The sequence below is a fragment of the Cyanistes caeruleus genome, chromosome 1 (genome assembly GCF_971803275.1).
Source record: "Cyanistes caeruleus chromosome 1, bCyaCae1.hap1.1, whole genome shotgun sequence".
Lineage (NCBI taxonomy): Eukaryota > Metazoa > Chordata > Aves > Passeriformes > Paridae > Cyanistes > Cyanistes caeruleus.
In genome coordinates this window covers 69543463-69560451 of record NC_141701.1, presented here as the reverse complement: position 1 = coordinate 69560451, position 16989 = coordinate 69543463, and the positions used below count along the sequence as shown (strand labels likewise).

Here is a 16989-nt window from a genome sequence, read left to right as displayed (position 1 = left end):
AGCTATTTCTTAGTGCATAAGGCATAACACCATTTTGAAGGGGTAGTTCTTTGACTAATGTGCACAACAATACTGCTACTGGGTGGCTGTTAATAAAGGACATTTGGTGCCACCTCAACATCCATCACCTAAACCTACACATTTCTAGGGGCTTTGCAGATGAAGTGTCAGGTATTGCTAATCTGGTTCTACTATCACAGATTTTAAGTAACATGTGAAGTCAATTCTCCTTTACATTGTGATGAAGACTGTGGGCCTATGAGGGTGAAAAGTCTATTTTTTAAACTATGTTTCTTCCAAAAAACATTTAATTACATTGGTATGAAGCTTCATCACAGTATGAACCCCCAAAAGACCACGTCCTGTTACAGTCTTGTTCTACCACCACCCAAAATTGTGGTCTTCACTTTTCTAACACCTTAAAAATTGCTTGTCAGGCACGAACTGTTTATTCTGTTCTGAGGAAATGAAATATAGATGAACGTTTGTCAACTGGTTTTGTATTTCAATGTTTAATTTCTGCAAATATACTTAGTGCCTGATTCTTAGATGCTTTAGACAACCAACTTAGATATATTCTATTACTACATCAAGACCCTTTTGAGATTCTGTGGTGATACTCCTGCTGATTTAATGTTTATATTTTTATTTTGATGGTCAAAGCCATCTTGGAGAAAAGGTGCAGCATTTCACAGCATGTGCATGTAAAAAAAGGAAGATAGTCCTGGTCAGTTTGCTATTACTTCATAGAAGTTGAACACTTGGCAAGTGCTTGGTAATTCACACTCGGTTGGTACAAATGGGATAAACTTGACACACGAGCAACTCAGCCTCAGCCCTGCTTTGAGCTTCCTGCTACAAAACTAGAAACACAGATGTCAGCCTGTAAAGTTCAGTTCAATAGGTCAGTCTGTCTTCAAGTGGCAATGCTGTTGAAGTGACCAGAAATGTGTCCTTTCAGTTTATCTGATAGGCCCCACTCAGTCTCTTCTACACACTTCCTGGAACAGACTTTCCCCCCACCCCACCCAAGTTAACCTGCAGGATTATCAGAACTACTACTGATCTGTAGCAGTGATACAAGGTGGGAAAAGGAGCTGGATTCCATCAAGAACAGCCACAGCCATAGCCCAAAATTCCCAATCAGAGAATCACTACAAATGACAGGTGGACCCCTATATGAAATGGCCTGCCCTGATTTTGCATTTAAGCAAGTGCTGTGTTCAACTGTTCCACTTTTAATTCACTCATATTAAGGAAAATCAATGCACATTAACAAAAAAATCTAGGTACAAAACTGCAGCAATGCTTTCTTCTAACCCTCACATATTTCTGAGCCCTACTACATTCTCTCCTGCTTCAATTGTATTTAGTAAGGTGTACAGTCAATTCTGGAACTGGAAAAATGAAGTCTGCAGGTAGGGAGGAATTCTTTCAGTGTCCAGACACATGCAATCATGTGAATGTCTTAATCATTATTATTTTTGCTAATGTCCAATACATAGATCTCTCTCCCTGTCCTAAACTGATGATAGTTAAGCATGGAATAGAACATAGGGAGACCACATTTTATAAACAGGTTACTTTTTATTTTATATGTAAAAAAAAATATTTTATAAATAAATTTTTTTTTAAAAAAAAGTTATTTTATACTTTTTATTTATATTTATTTTATAAACAGGTATACTTACAGTAGCAAATGAAATAATGGGACAAATTCAAATTTCATAGACTGCTTTAGTATTGATTACAACGTGCTTTAGATATTAGTGATATGGTGCAGAAGGAATCACTTTCATATGTCAAAACAAGAAAATCTGCTGAAAAATTGTCACACCACTGCCTCCAATGAGAACACAAATATTTTGTGCAGTCAAATAGCTGTTTAAAGTTATGTGCAAGCACACATTTTATTTGGAATATACTTGGCTGTGTGTGTGAAGTGAACAGTGAGGTGAGGGTTCCTTACAAAGCGGGAACTCGAAGACCAATGCAACGATAAATATGCAGCTGGCTTCAAAAATTTGATCTTGTCCTCAGTCTGTCCAATAGTTAAACAATGAATTGGTTCTGCAAACCAAGCTCTATTGGAAAGTACTATTAGGCAAAATATGGGAAGGAAAAAAAAGATAGTCAGCTAAATGAAGGAACTGCTCTCTTTAGGTGAGCTTCAGGACTATGACCTAGAGAATTAAGTCAGCAAGGATGTGTTGTGTAAGAAATAATGTCTTCTAGAAACACAGAATTCTGACTGGTTTTTAACCATATTTCTTTTCACACTAAGTATTTATTCACCATTGTTTCATACTTATACTAGCAATCTTATATCTAGAGGAAAAAATATGGACCATCAGATGGCTGACTATAACTTCATCCAGGTTGCAGACAGATTACTACCCTTGATCTGACAGTCTCTGAAATACAGGAAAGCATTTAAGCTACAGAGGAGCTAGAAATAAGCAGCCAAATAATAAAAAATTCAAACTGCAACCAAAACTGGCGGAAGCATGAAAGCTGGTATTTAAAGTTTATTGAATATGTATAATTTAGACCCCAAATTCAAGAAACTGGATGATGTCTCCAGTTAAATGAACTCAACTATTCCATTTTCTGTCCTCATCCTTTCAAATATATGAAATCTGTATAATTACATGTTTTAAAATTATTTGTATATTTTTTCTTTGTCTGTTGCCTTTACACCCCCAAAGGTTGCATTACTTCTCACACAGATCTACTGTGTGGCCTACAGGGGACAGCCCTGGGGCCTTCTCTGTGGAACAAAGTTTGGTGGCTGCTGAAGCCCCACCCTGCACACCCCGCTTCTCTGGGGGCCCACTTTGTGCTTCAGTGTGAAGCAGAGGTCCAAGGCAGGCAGGTCCCCATGTATATAAATGCAGCCTGATAAGTATCTTGCTCTTTTCCCATCATTGTTAATTACCAAGTTATTTGTGTGTAAACAGAAGCTTTTGATTTCCTAATCAGCCTCCTGCCCGATTCATTCAGAGATGTCACACACCAGAGTTTGACAGCACAATTAGTCACCATGGAAGCTATTGTGATGTCACAAACACTGAATTGTGGCATCATTGAATGAATCTGGCAGGAGAAGGATGTTGGTTACAAAGGAGAAGGCTTCTGTTTACACAATACCTTGGTAATCAGCAATGATGGGAAAGAGAATATAGAAAAAGAGAGCCTGGTAGTATAATGAGCATTGATAAAACTGAAAATTTGTAAAGGTTTTTAGGAGTTCATGTGGCATATTGAGCTACGGAGATAAAGATTCTGTGAATTATACCTTAATTCTTCACCTCATCCTGTGTCCTCAGAAATCAAAGTATATCACAGATATAGACCAGTGTTTCACGTTAATTTTTTCATATATTTCTACATTAGAAGAGATAATAAAACCATTAAATAATCATAATATCCTTTGTGTTTGGGTTTTTTTTAACTGTTAGTCTGCAAAGCAGTGAATTTTTTTGTGTTTAACAGTATTGGTTTAGTGTATCACATTTCCAGCAAATCATTTCCTTTTTTTATTCATAAGGGTTCTGAATTACATTTTTAGACATAAACTCCCCTCTGTTAGCTACAGATAGCATTCACAATTCCAGTGCTGGCAATTGCAGCTTATGATTTGCCTTCCTCTGTTTTCTAGAACAAACATTCCCCATTAAGTATATCGACTAATGCTCCAAATGCTATACTTTTTAAAGCGTTATTGTATGCTATGGAGAACTGTAGATAGCATTATCTGAGCGATATGCTGTTGCAAGCTGCACAGCAGAACCCGTAACTAATCAGTGCCACAAAATAACAGGAAAAGCAAGACTGAATAACATGAGATCTTTTCAGGTACTGTAATTAAACCAATTCAGGGTGTTATTTAATTCCCCACGGTTTTTCCTCTTGCTGCCTTCTTGAAACTGTAACCATGACACCTTAATTTCAATCAGGTGGAGGAGCTGCTGCCTGGTGAGCAGATACCACCTCTGGTCCAGAAATTGCCCATGGATTTACTGGTGGTGCCACCATTTTTTCCCTGCCTGAAGTCAAGTTTAGCCAACCCCCTCCCCCACCTCAGCATGTCAAGCTTTCATAAGCATTACTGTAGGTATGTAAGGCTGAGTCTGTTCACCCAGGTCTCCCAGCTGGTGATGAGCTGAGCTGTTTCATAGGACCGTACTCTAAGGATCAAGCTTAATTTGACTAAGCTGTTTATTTGCAATAGCTTCAGACACAGCAAGGTAGCAACAGAGCACTAGCATAAAGATTAGACAATTCTTCTTTTTTTTATAATAAAAAAAAACAAAGGATGGGAAATAAGGGAAGGACTTCATATGGCTTAAACGCTTAACACTTCAAATTGTAATACACACAAAGCACGTATGTGACTTCAGCTAATTGTACAAATAAAAGCAGTGGAAAAGAAAATATTCCGTCTGGAAGCACATTCATATGAATTACACATATTTTATATTCCCAGGTAACCATGCCACCCCTTTGACCATTCCCTACCTAATCCTAGGTGAGGGTGATGCTCCACTAGAGTCCAGCTGTTATCATCCACACAATGACTTTTGTAAACGAGCAGCTGACAGAGGTCCCTGGCTGTCATGTCTGCTAGAATCTCGACCACTTTGCTTGTTCCATCTTCACTAAAGACTTTTACATCCTGCAACATAAAGGGTACACTTACAGATCAACAGCTCTGAACATAGGCAAACCACACAGCTACTGTAGAAAAGCATCATCCTCTTGATGTGAGGATTCCAAGCACCTTGGCAGCCAGGACAAATGAAATGGATGATTCACTTTATAATACTTTCTCTTGATGCACCCTAGACCTATTTCCCCTCCCCCCTCCCCAACACCTCCCTGCACTAAACAAAGATTCAGCAGGGTTAATATGACCACATACATAGGAAAAGTGAGAGAGCAGGTTCTGTATAAAGCTGTGTAAGGTAAGGAAACATGAAACAATGTCGAGAGAGTACTTTGGCAACAGTGGGTGAGAGAAATCACATCCAGTCAAACACACACAATTTTCATTGCAATCCCATTGGAGGCCTCTGAACAGTGACAGAGGAGCAGGCCAAGACCCCAGAGATTAAAAAAAAAACTCTCTTGTTCCCCTCTAACTTTTGATTGCAGGGAAGTCCCACTTGCAGTTTGCTGGCAAAATCAATTACTAGCACAGTCCACACATTTCTCTCCCTGCCCTGACTTCTCTTTTGATCCTAGCTTGAAAGTGATTTGAAACCAAATGTGCATACACTGCACATCCTAAATATCAATGGGGATGAGAGAACAAGTCAAGAACCTTCTCCGCCAGCTCCTGAATTATACAGATGCTTTCCTCTTTGCATTGTTCTGCTCAAGCGAGAGACACTTCCTGCAAAATTATTTCTCCGGGTGAACGTGCAGGTCCCAGATTTAAATCAACTCCGTGTTCAAAATGCTCCCCATCACAGCGAGAGAAGGAGAGTCTAACAAAAACCTGAAGGATAATTCGATATGGAAAATCTTACCTCAACAGCACGTAAAAGGCAGCAGTCGGAAGAACAAGATGGCATTTTAAATGGGGATTGCCTCTTGAGAGTTAGTTCTCTGCCTCCGCCGACCCTCTGCAGCCTGCGGCTGGGTGACTGGGATGCCGGCGGCGTCAGGGGCGGTCGTACCCTACCTGTCACGTAGCCCCTGCTATGGGGACTGTTTCTGGGGAGGGAAACAACTCTGCCAGAGCTCCACTCAAAGGGTTACACGCAATCTTTGCGGTAGTGAATCAAACCACACTGTGCAGACCAATCCTAGCCCTCCCTCCGACTGATGTAATCATTTCCCACACACTATCAGACTTCCAAATTATTCCCGCCTCCCCCACCCCCTCACCCCCCAAAGAAAAAGAAGGAATTACAAAGGAAATGTGGGGTTTTTATTACGACCTCGGGGCGCTTGAGACCCCTGGGGCGGCCGCGGGGCGGGGTGTGGGGAGCCCAGCACGCGTGTGCCGCCGCTGCCCCGCTGCTGGTCCCGCCCGCAGCCCGGCCTGCCCGCGCTGATGTCATCGCCTGCAACTTGGGCACTTGAACTTCGCCGCCGCCGCCGCTCCCCGCCCGCCCCGGCCGCGCTCCGGGCCCCGGCGCCGCCACCGCGCCGGGCCCGAGCGAGCACGGCCGGCGCCGCCCCCGGCCGCCGCTCCCCGGTGCCCCGGCCATGCACAAATTCGAGCCCAGCGAGGGAGGAGTTAAAGCTTCATCCAGCCCAAGTGACTGAAACCCGCGCGTTCAGGAGACGGCTTCGTCTGACAGCAGGGATAATGAGCCAGCTCTTTCAGGAGCGGGCTTTGGAGAGGAGAGGAGGGGGAATCCCGGTTGCTCGGGGGAAGGCATGCGTGCTGTGCCGTGTTACGGCTGCATTCCTGCCGACGCTCAGCGAAGCCAGAGGCATCCTCACACACGCAGGAATTTGTTGGGCGTGGGGTGCCCCCGTTTTCTGTCCTGCGGGCAAGTTTCTGTTGTGTCACTAGCACCGTGTGGCAGCAGAGCCCCACGGCATCACACCCGCCGCGGTCCCGGCCCGCTCCGCCACTCGGCAGCGCGGCCGTGGGACGGGGGGACACGGGTGGACGGATGCCCGAGACATCCCGCAGGCATCGCACCGCAGCGTGCGAGTGGGGAGCGCAGTTCCCGTGTCCCCTCCCTCCTAGGATGGGCAAGCACACCGAAAAGCCAATATGCAACAAGACGGAAAGTAGCTATTTTGTTTGTTTTAGGGGGGAGTGGGAGGGACTAACACCCGCTTCGAATTTTTTTTCTTCTACTTTTTATAGTATAGCCATAGATTGGACCGAAAAGTTGGTGGCGAAATAAGTAATTTCTACTTTCAGCTTACTCTGTGCACGTAACTGCAGTTTTTGTATCGAAACTAAACTATTTTGGATGGATTTCCTACCTCGGGAACCAACCTGGTGACATCATTCATTCATTAGTCAGGAGAAGCACAACCCTCTGCTCTCTGCATCAGCTTTCACAGGGGAGCCCGAATCAGGAATATACCACAGCAATCGCCACTTTTGCAAGACCTGGGGGACAAACCCCGCCTCTTTTCCTTTCCTGCTGGGAACAAGGCAATGATACAGGACAGACTGCATCTGATCATTGTCCGTGCCAATTCCCAGAAGAGAGGCAAAGCTCTTCTGCTGAGGGTGCCTCTCCAGCCCATGCAGGTGGAAAAGAGAGAGCTGTAAGAAAACCACCACACTTTTCTCTGCTCCCAAGCATGGACAGCCTTAATGATGTGCGGCCACTGGAAGAAAGCTGCAGGTGTCTTTTATGCTCATTCATGCTGTGCTCTCTCGGTATGAAGTAAAGGGGTCATGGGTACGTGTCCCACCCTTCCCATCCTTGCCCAGAGTCTGAGCTGATGCTGATGCCAGCCCCAGTGAAGTACCGCAGCATTTCTAACTCCTGGGTACCCAGCGCTGCAGTTCGGTGTGCGACTACTGTAATGCCATGTTCCCTCCTCCAGAGAGCCAGGCCCTGGAGGCAGCACCCACTGTCCTGACACAGCCACTATGGGAGTTAAGTTACAAACATGGCTATGTTCATTCGTGGGACCAGTCAGCCCTTGGGGTGTTAACATTGCCTTCAAAGCCCAGGGACTGGAGTGCAGTGCGTGCCCAGCACAAACGCAGCGATGAGCAAGTTAACTTCACTGACTATTAATAGTGCTGTGTTTGCCATCAAGGACAGTGCAAGGCCATGTATCACCGCTGACATCAAAGATATAAAACACTGCATCAGGAGGGGATTGTAATGGCCTGAGCTGAACCCTGCCCCAGAGGACAGGAGAGAGGCAGAAGTGAGATGAAACCCTGTGTCTCTGCAGAGGCAAGAGTACAACAGCCCCTAAGAGACTTACATGGAAGGTAAGGGGATTTTATGCCTCCACACAACACTGCAGAGTTATGAAGTATAGCCACAAATACGAAACCAGCTTGACAACAAAGCCTCACCTCCTGTGAGGTGATAGTTTCTGTGACAAAAGATGCAGATAACAGTATTCCTTTATCACAAACTGGACTGAATTTAAAGTCGATTTCTCAAATCCAACTCTCTCACTTTTCCCTTTTTTCTTTTTTTTTCCCCCTAAGGAAGCACCTCCCACTTTAAGGGCTCTCTATTCAATCTTCTTCCAGCAGAAATATTGTTTCACTTCCAAAATTTACTTGGGGCTTATTATCTACAAAGGAAAATGAAACAGGATTCATTTGAACAAAATACTCCAATACTGAAAACACTTAGCCTGATAAGAGGTTCAGAAAGTTAGTCTGACACTTTTTCTCTGCATCCCTCAGAGAAATGCAGTGAAATGCAACAGCAGACTGCCTGCAACAGTGATTTACAAAAGGCCCTAATTACGTCAGCAGCACAAGGCACCTTCTATTCAAAATTAAGGTTAAGAATGCTAAGCCAACCAGAGCACTATATTGGCTGAACATTCAGTGCTTTACAGTGCAAAGGAGCAGATAACAGACTGCACCATTGTTCTGGGAAGAAGTCTTCCCCCAAGCTTTTCTTTTCTTTTTTCAAAAGACAAAAAGACATAAAAAATTAAAAATTTAAAAGAACATTAATATTCATCACTTCAGTGGTTTCATATAATGGGTCGCATATCTTGACTATCTTCATGGCTGTTTCATCTTCCAGCCTCAGTTCCTCAACCTCACTGCAGTATTTTGTGTGTATCAAGTAATGCAAATATTCCAGGAATGTGAAAGGAAAGAAGAAACAAAAACAAAAATCAGAAAGCTCAAACTGTCATGTGATGGTCACATAATTTCTTCTCCACTTATTATGCTATTTCTTTCATTTTTTCTTCAAAACAAAACCTATGACAATACACAATGATCACAAAAACTGACCGTTTTACATGATGCTATGCTGAAAATCTTCAGTGGCAAACAGATCTATATTTGCATTCTACAATCTGAAACAGTGTAATTTATATCAGTGCAGACCAACCTGTGTTATCCTGGGTTATGACTCCAAACATAAGAAGGAAGCACCTGTTATCAGAAGGCCCTCTGACTGAAATTTAATAGATAAAAGGTTTCAGTACACAAACAAAAGTTTTTAGTTCTTCTAGAGTTCCCCTTTACAAGAGACGTAGATCAGAAACTTCACAGAAAGCTATTAAAATACACTGAAGTATCATTACTAAGAGCTGCACGAAGAGAAAATCAGTCCAGCAAGTTTTGACTTACATCCCCCAATTTTACTCATCAAGACTGCTCAGACATGACAATCATACAGTCAGTGAGGTAAATAGAAGGAAAATGGAACTGAAATGTATGCATGTGCCATATGCAAGCAGAAGCAGCTATTTACTGCAGAAGGCACCTATGTACCAGGCAGGTACTTGGTGTTTTCAGTGGAACCCATTTTTAATGAGATCTTTTTTCTGAAAGCTTTTTATAATCAAAGCTTATCAGCTCACAAGAGCAGAGTCAGTCACTGGAGAAATGAGGAAGCTTTCAATTAGGTCAACTCAAAGCTGCTGAAGACTCAAGCTCAGCCTGTAGGCTACCCCTGAACTGCTATTTGCCGGGTGGGAAAAGCAACAAATAAAGGAAGGTTTTGCTTCCTAAAGTTACAAACTTTTGAAAAAGAATGGCCTCTAAGCATCCTTGATGCACACCTGACAGGCAAGCAACTCAGTCAACCACATCTACATGCTGGAGCACCAGCCAGTCCCCCTTTACTTGCCCAGCAGCATTAAGGCAGTTTTGTAAGACATGGAAATTTCAATTGCTGCAATGAAATAAATATATAGGTCAACCCTATGGCTCTTTTTGCCTTCTCTGTTGCGCTGCTCATGCAGGAAAATCGCCCTTCAGACAAACAGCAGTGGTAACAGCAATACATCATGGATAAGATCACTTATACACAAGGCATCAGATAGTACTTCCTTATAAAAGAAAAAAACCTGTGAGGTATTCGATCATTGTCTTTTTGTTCCCTACATATACACATAAAACCCTTGGAAATGCTGAGGTTAAGGTTCTCATAGCAACATTAACTCTCTCCTCTGGCATACACTATATTTAGGTACACATTTAAAAGCCTATGAACAATGAAGGAGAACAACTGTTGTACGATCAAGATCTTAGTCTATGACTTTCATATTCAGAACAGCAACCTCAAAAAAAAAAAAAAAATCCCACGAACCCCCACTTTAGTTGGTCATGCTTCAAAACCCTAATTCTGTCCCACTTCACTGGGCTATTGAATCTTAAAACCCATTTCCAAGGGTCAGAGGAATAACCTGACCTGAAGGTTATCATACTATCATCTTATGTTCAGTGGTCATCATAACCAATACTGAAGTCATGAACTCCATGAAGGTTGTACCAGCAAGAGAGGTTTTGGGAATCATGGAGATGGGCAGGGCAGGATTACCTCCAGGCTCAAGTCAGCATTTGTATTTGGAGGGTCAGCTCTTCTGAAGCCATCATGTATGAACACCCAGTCACACATGCACCCAGTAATTTTGGAGAGTTGCATTCCTTGTGAAAATAAGGGAGAGAGAGATGGAACAACTTAGGATCTAAAGCGCATGACAAATGCTTCTGATTCTGGACTTAAGATGGATGTCATAAGCTATGTTGGCTGAATTCAGGCCACTGTGGTGATTAATCAAGCAAACATCTCTCTGCACTATTTACATGACAGTTTAATCCCAGCCAGCAGCTTAGCCACACACAGCCACTCCCTTACTGCCTCCAGTGGGATGGGGGAATAAAGTTAGAAAACTGATGGGTTGAGACAAAGACAATTTATTAGGAAAGCAAAAGCTATGCACATGAGCAAAGCGAAACATTAAATTCATTCCCCACTTTCCATGGGCAGGCAGGTGTTCAGCCATCCCCAGGATGAGTAACGGTGATTTGGAGAAACAAAAACCATCACTTAAAACATTCCTCCCCTTGCCCCCATCCTTCTCCTTCCCCCAGCTTCATAGGCCAAGCATGACACCAAATGGTGCAGGATTTCCCTTGGGTTAGCTGGGGTCAGCTGTCCTGACTGTGTCCCCTTGAGCTTCTTGTGTTCCCCTCCCCTCCTTGCTGGAGGGGTGGGGTGAGGAGCAGAACAGACCTTGCCTCCATGTAAACACTGCTGAGCAGTGACTAAAACATCTCTGGAATTATCAACACTACTTTCATCACAAATCCAAAATATGGCCCCATACCAGCTACTAAGAAGAAAATTAACTCTACTCCAGTCAAAACTAGCACAATTACACACTGCAATTATTGACATTTGAGCTTAAAGAAATAAGCAAAGTATGTTACATTGCATGTATACAAAGCACACTTAAAGGAAAATATCCAATAACAATTTGAGGCACCAGTTTAAAATAAAAATACTGTAATAACAAGCCAAAGCTTTTCCTACTCCAATTCAAAACTGCATGGGAAAATGATTATTTGATATGCAGGCATCAAATTATCTGCTTCTATCTTCTCAAAACTTAAAGCATTTCTTAAATCTAAAAGTACTGCTCTCTGTATAGGCTTAATATTGTATAGCAACTGCATCAAAGCATCTTCAAAAACCACAGCTATTTACATACAACACTGCAGAGCACATTTTCAAGACATAACCACTGCCTGCATGGACGAAAGATTTATTTCAATATGTGTGCACATACTTAGAGGCTGAAGGTTTGGAAACCTGCTAGTAAGCTGCTACCTTATAATTTCCATATTTTAAAAATAAATAGTGGAATGCAGTTTTCAGTGATACATACCTACATACAGACAACACATCAATTTTGTGACAGCATTCCCAAATGTTGTTTCAACTCTTTCCCACTTTGGTTTAATGTCCAGATAGATCATTTGACCTGTTTGACATTTTCTCATCTTCCCATTCAATTCCTCATTTGCCTCTCATTTTTAGGTAAAAGAAAGGAGAAAGACTTTTGCAATCCTTCTAAGAGTAACAATAGACCTTTATGAATTTTGCTGAAGCTTCAGGGTATTTGCAGTAGCTGGAAGAGAGAAAGCTTGGGAAGCAGTTCATATAGGCTTTGACAATCCACACCAGCAGGAAGGGAGTGCAGTAACAGCCAGCTCACTCAGTCCTGGCTGTGGGGGTCCAGACTGTTCCAGCATTTTCTGCTAGTTTTGACTGTAAATGTGCTCCCTTCTCTCCACACAGCTCCTCCTAACAGCAATTGCTTTTTATGCAAAAATCCCTTCTGGTTTCATGATCCTTTACATACATTAAAAAAGACAGTTACAGACACTCTTACACTCCTTTGATTATGTAAGGAAAGGCATTTCCTTAAATTATTTTGCTGGCATTAACCTTTATCTTTCATATATTTTATTGCGCAATTTATCCCTAGACAGTTTCCAATTCTCCTCAGCTATGCTTACAGAATGCATTATTTATTGTCTGAATTTGCTCCAGAGAAAGGTTTAGTACAAAACTTCTTGCAAACATTATTTAAATCATTAACAACCCTAGAAAGAGTAATACAAAGAAAAACCATAATAATTTCTTTATTAAATCCTTAAGTAACCAAGCTAGTTACTGAGTATTTTGAATTGCTTTGCCATTATAAATTACTCTGTAGAAAAGGAATTACCACATCTTCCTTGCTGCACAGGCTTCCAACCACAAGAACCACATTAATCTGAAGCTTGGCAGAGGGTGCAACAAGGCTCCAGAGAGCAGCATCCCATACGATTTAGGAAAATGGTACAGGTCCCCAAGACTTGCATGGCTTCTTTCCCAGTAGGACCCCGTGACAACAGCAGCTAAGACCCTTGTCATCTAGGGCCCAGGCCACCCTATGAGCCAAAAAGCCATTTCTGCACAGGACTCAGCAACATGCAGTTAGCTTCTCACTTTGATTTAGGATTATCCAAGCAGAACTTCTACCTGGACCCCTCCTTCCCTTGCATGTTCTTCTGAGGAGAGAGGACCAAAGAGGTTGCACAGCAGACAATAGGAACACCTTTAAGGGCAGCACACACACCTAGACCTGGCTCCAGCATTCTTTGCATTTACACATCCAGCCAGGTATTATTAGGAAAGGGACCAGAGACTGCTTTCAAAGATGTCTTTGGAGACTGAGGATTAGTATTTGAAAATGTATGCATTTTCAGTCCATGGGAAAACTTTTCGGGTAGTAACTGTCTCTTACATGATAAAATGGGACCTTGGGATTTTGATTGTGGTTGATGTAGAGCAGAAATAAAATAGAACAAAACCAGAGCCCAACAACAGGGGAAAATGCCAAATAAACTATATTTGAAATGTCCAGACACAACAAAACAAACACATTATTTTAAGAACAAGTAGTTATGAAATTTGTCTTGAACAAATGCAATCCAATTTACCCAGTCTGGTGGCAGAGGAATCTAAGCTAGCATTAAGATGTAGGGCCGGACAGAAATTAAATTTAGAATGCAATACAGGGTAAGACAAAGATAGACCCTCTTCCCACTCCTGTGTCTTCTTCCATCCTCCCAAAAAAGTAATCACAAGGAGCGAAAAAGTCAAGGATTTAAGGACTTGTGAATCTGTTCCCCAGTGCTTGCAAGAGCAGAGTTCCTAAGGTTTCCTCTGCATCCTTGAGGGCTAAAATAAATTTAAAAAAATAAAGAAAACAAGTTCTTAGCTGAAGCCCCAGCTCCTACTTGTGCTAGAATTTACTTCAGCAGCATGAAAAGTTTTCAGAAACAGTGGTGCATTAGATTAAAAAAAAAAAAAAAAAAGGTAAATCAATTATCTATCTTTTTAAAGGGGTTCCTTTACTCTTCACCCACACACACACACACACACCCTGATAAATGACATCACAGAACAGGAAGTTACACCAAAGATGCCAGAAGAGAGGGGAAGCTGGAAAGCAAAACAAATAAACTTTTTAAGAAAAACTTCTATGCATTCAACATGCATAGTTTGATAAGAGAAGAATCAAGCATGATATGTCACATGGAGACAAAATACGAGGGTTACAACCAATTTAAGTGTGAAAATATGAAGCTGAGAACAACTTAGGACAGTGAAAGATATAATGGAAGCTACTGGAAAAAAAAGGCAAAACATGGAGAAAGATTCCTCATGAAAACCGGTCGTAACCTATGGGTGCTCAAGGAATTACGACCATTTAAAGTGTAAACACCCTATGACATTTACAGCACAATGGTTTCCACATGCTGAAAGTCTCAGAAGCTCAAGCACATCTTGGAAATACAAATTTCCCGCACTCTGACAGCATTGGGCACAACACACAATTGGTTTTTCCAATCGGGCTGTGTTCATACTGCTCTGACAGTAGCAGCAGGGTGCCTTAGGAGAGGGTGACAGGCTTAACTCCAGCAGCATGGCAGAGCATCCCTAATGCCCGGCTGTCAGCTGCCTCCACATCATAGAGTATTCAGCAATATTGCTTAACTTCCTGTCTCCCAAGCTACCAGCTCTGGAAGCTGGTGATTCCAAGCAGCGAGTATCAGCTAATTGTTGCTGCCGTAACGTTCAGGATGTTTTATGGGTCAGTTTGTCACATGCACATAATAAATGCTTTTAACAGAGCTGCTCACACTGGGCAGGGAGGAGATTTCTGCACAATTGTGTGAGCATCAATTGTGTGGCCCAAATTTACCCTCTACAGATCTTTACCCAGGAAAAGTTATATCAATGGAAGAAGAGAGCTTATGTTATCCTCTCCCTAAGGCATGTGTAATTCTCATTTTCAGTGACCTCTTTAATGGGAAGAAAACTGTTCCATGAAACTGCTGTTTAATTTTTGGTAGATTTAAGTATCAGAGGAAAATAATGGTGTGATATAACAGAAGTTTCCAGGGCTGATGTAAGATCTAGGGTTATGGCACCATGATTAAACTGGATATTCTCTCTTGAATGCAGCCAGTCCCATGCAGATCTCACTCTCTTCCAAACTCCTAAGAATTATTCATTTTCAGTGGAAAAAAAGTTGGCATAAATCCAAAAACAGTAATACAAGAGATTTATTAGCACACAGTGTCTAACTACCCCACCTCAAAATACTTCATGTAGAGATCCAAGGTACCAAAAAATTTTTCACATATCTCACTGCTCTGCTTCACTGCTGCACCCATCCATCCATGCACACATGATACAGGAAGATCAACTCTCCAGTTTAAATCCACAGCAGGCATCTCTAACTTATCTATTTCCAAGTTCCCTCTCCAAGGCTTGCTTGAGACCACTTTGCACACCCCTTCCTCCAAGTAGGGGCACCATAAACAAAAAAAAAAGCACAAAAACCCCCTATACAACCTAACCCTTTGCTTAGCTTACAGGGACGAATTCCCTGCTGCCATGGTTACCATTCCAACTTCTCCTGTGGAACTAGAAATAAAAAAAATAATAATAAAAAAACCCCAACTTCCCTGAGAACAGACGGCTATATGTTAGCTCTCCCTCCCCTCACTCATCATTGTTAGCCACTAAATCAGCTACATCTGGCATTTTTAATTTGGACTAAATAAAATGTCACTAATTAAAAAGATGCCAAACAAGCAGTCCATGACATTATAGAAACAGCTTGGTATTCAGCCTATTATGAACCGAAAGGAATCAACCAGTTTTTACCAAAAGCTGAGAAACAAAGGCAACTAAATGGTCCTCTATACAATCCTACTCACAACAATGTCCTCCAACTCTCCCCTATCATCTACATGTACTGGGCTTTCCAGGCATTAATTCCTGGAGCAGCAGTGGCTCAAAAGTGAAGTAGTTAGCTCATTAGAGATTGTATTATATGGATTGAAGTCTGCAGCATTTATGCCAACTTTTAAAAAGAAGGTTACTTTGCCAAAGTGACAATAAGTAAGACATTCAGCAGGCATACACACAAGTTGCTTTAGAAGACCTGTGGCCACATAGTGGATAAACAGTAATAGCCCCTCCTCTCTTATATTCTCCCCAGTTCTCAGCAGCCTGATTTGAAGCATCACAAACTGCTACATCCTTCCTCTCTTGTAGCTCCTCTCTTCAGCATTTTCCTGAAGATTAACTTGTCATCTCTCTGCACCTCCTGCTGCAGGTCACAGAGCAGAGATGTGAGTGCTGCTTTGTACCAACACCTATTCCAGAGCAGCTCCTCTTACCCTGACATCAATATACCCTCCCCACCCAGTCCTTCCCATCATACCACGTGTGTCTTTCTCCTTTGCAGGTACATCATTATCAGTATTCCACTGCTGCTTATCAAACAAGATTTCAGTGCAAAGCTGCATATAAACCTCTTTTCACAGCCCTTAAATGTTTTCCATCATCTCTTTTGCCAACTGGTAATCTTTCATTCTATCCCTTGCGACTAGTTGAATAAGCATTTGAGTGATGTTATTTTTAGTGCCTCTAAGGCTGAGGATTTCCCAAGAGAACAGATCATCTTCTAAGTGCTCTGGTCCAGGTTCTCATCATTTATAAATCAGATGACTGACTCCTCTATTTTTACTGATACATGACATAGAACACATATTTAGGTGCATTTTGATTGCTATTGTTCAATTTCAGTACTCTTCATAATAAAGTAAGATCCAAACATTAAACATAGAAATCCCTCCACTAAAGTAAATTTTACAAGATATTCAAGAGGATTATGCTGGTAATGCTGTCACATGCCAGGCAAGCAAAAATATTACTCTTACAAACTCAGTAGTTATAAATGAATTAACAGGGAGCTTTACCCTCGTAACTCCAAACTTTAATAATAAGGACATAAGACAGCGATGATATGTTTCACAGTCAACACACCTTCAACTGATTTTTGGTTTGAGGTTTTTTTTTCATTATAAAAGTTTAAGAACAATCACAGGCTCACATAGGGTTGAGGGATGGAAAGGATCTCTGGAGGTTATCTGACCCACCCTGTAACTCAAGCAGGGTCACCTAGAGTCCTTTCTCTGGGACAGTGTCC

General features: G+C 41.9%; 1 protein-coding gene across 6 annotated transcripts in view; it reads right to left on the bottom strand.

The window, feature by feature from the left end:
• Positions 1-16989, bottom strand: part of GRB10 (growth factor receptor bound protein 10) — a 146725-nt gene that overhangs the window by 19744 nt on the left and 109992 nt on the right. For all 6 annotated transcript variants that reach the window (XR_015289462.1, XR_015289524.1, XR_015289517.1 and 3 more), the window contains exon 7: positions 4522-4678. Coding sequence is in view for 3 of the 6 variants with exons in the window: in XM_086898266.1 (XP_086754392.1) it covers positions 4522-4678 (157 nt within the window). In the remaining 3 variants the exon portion in view is untranslated. The remainder of the gene's footprint in view (positions 1-4521; positions 4679-16989) is intronic.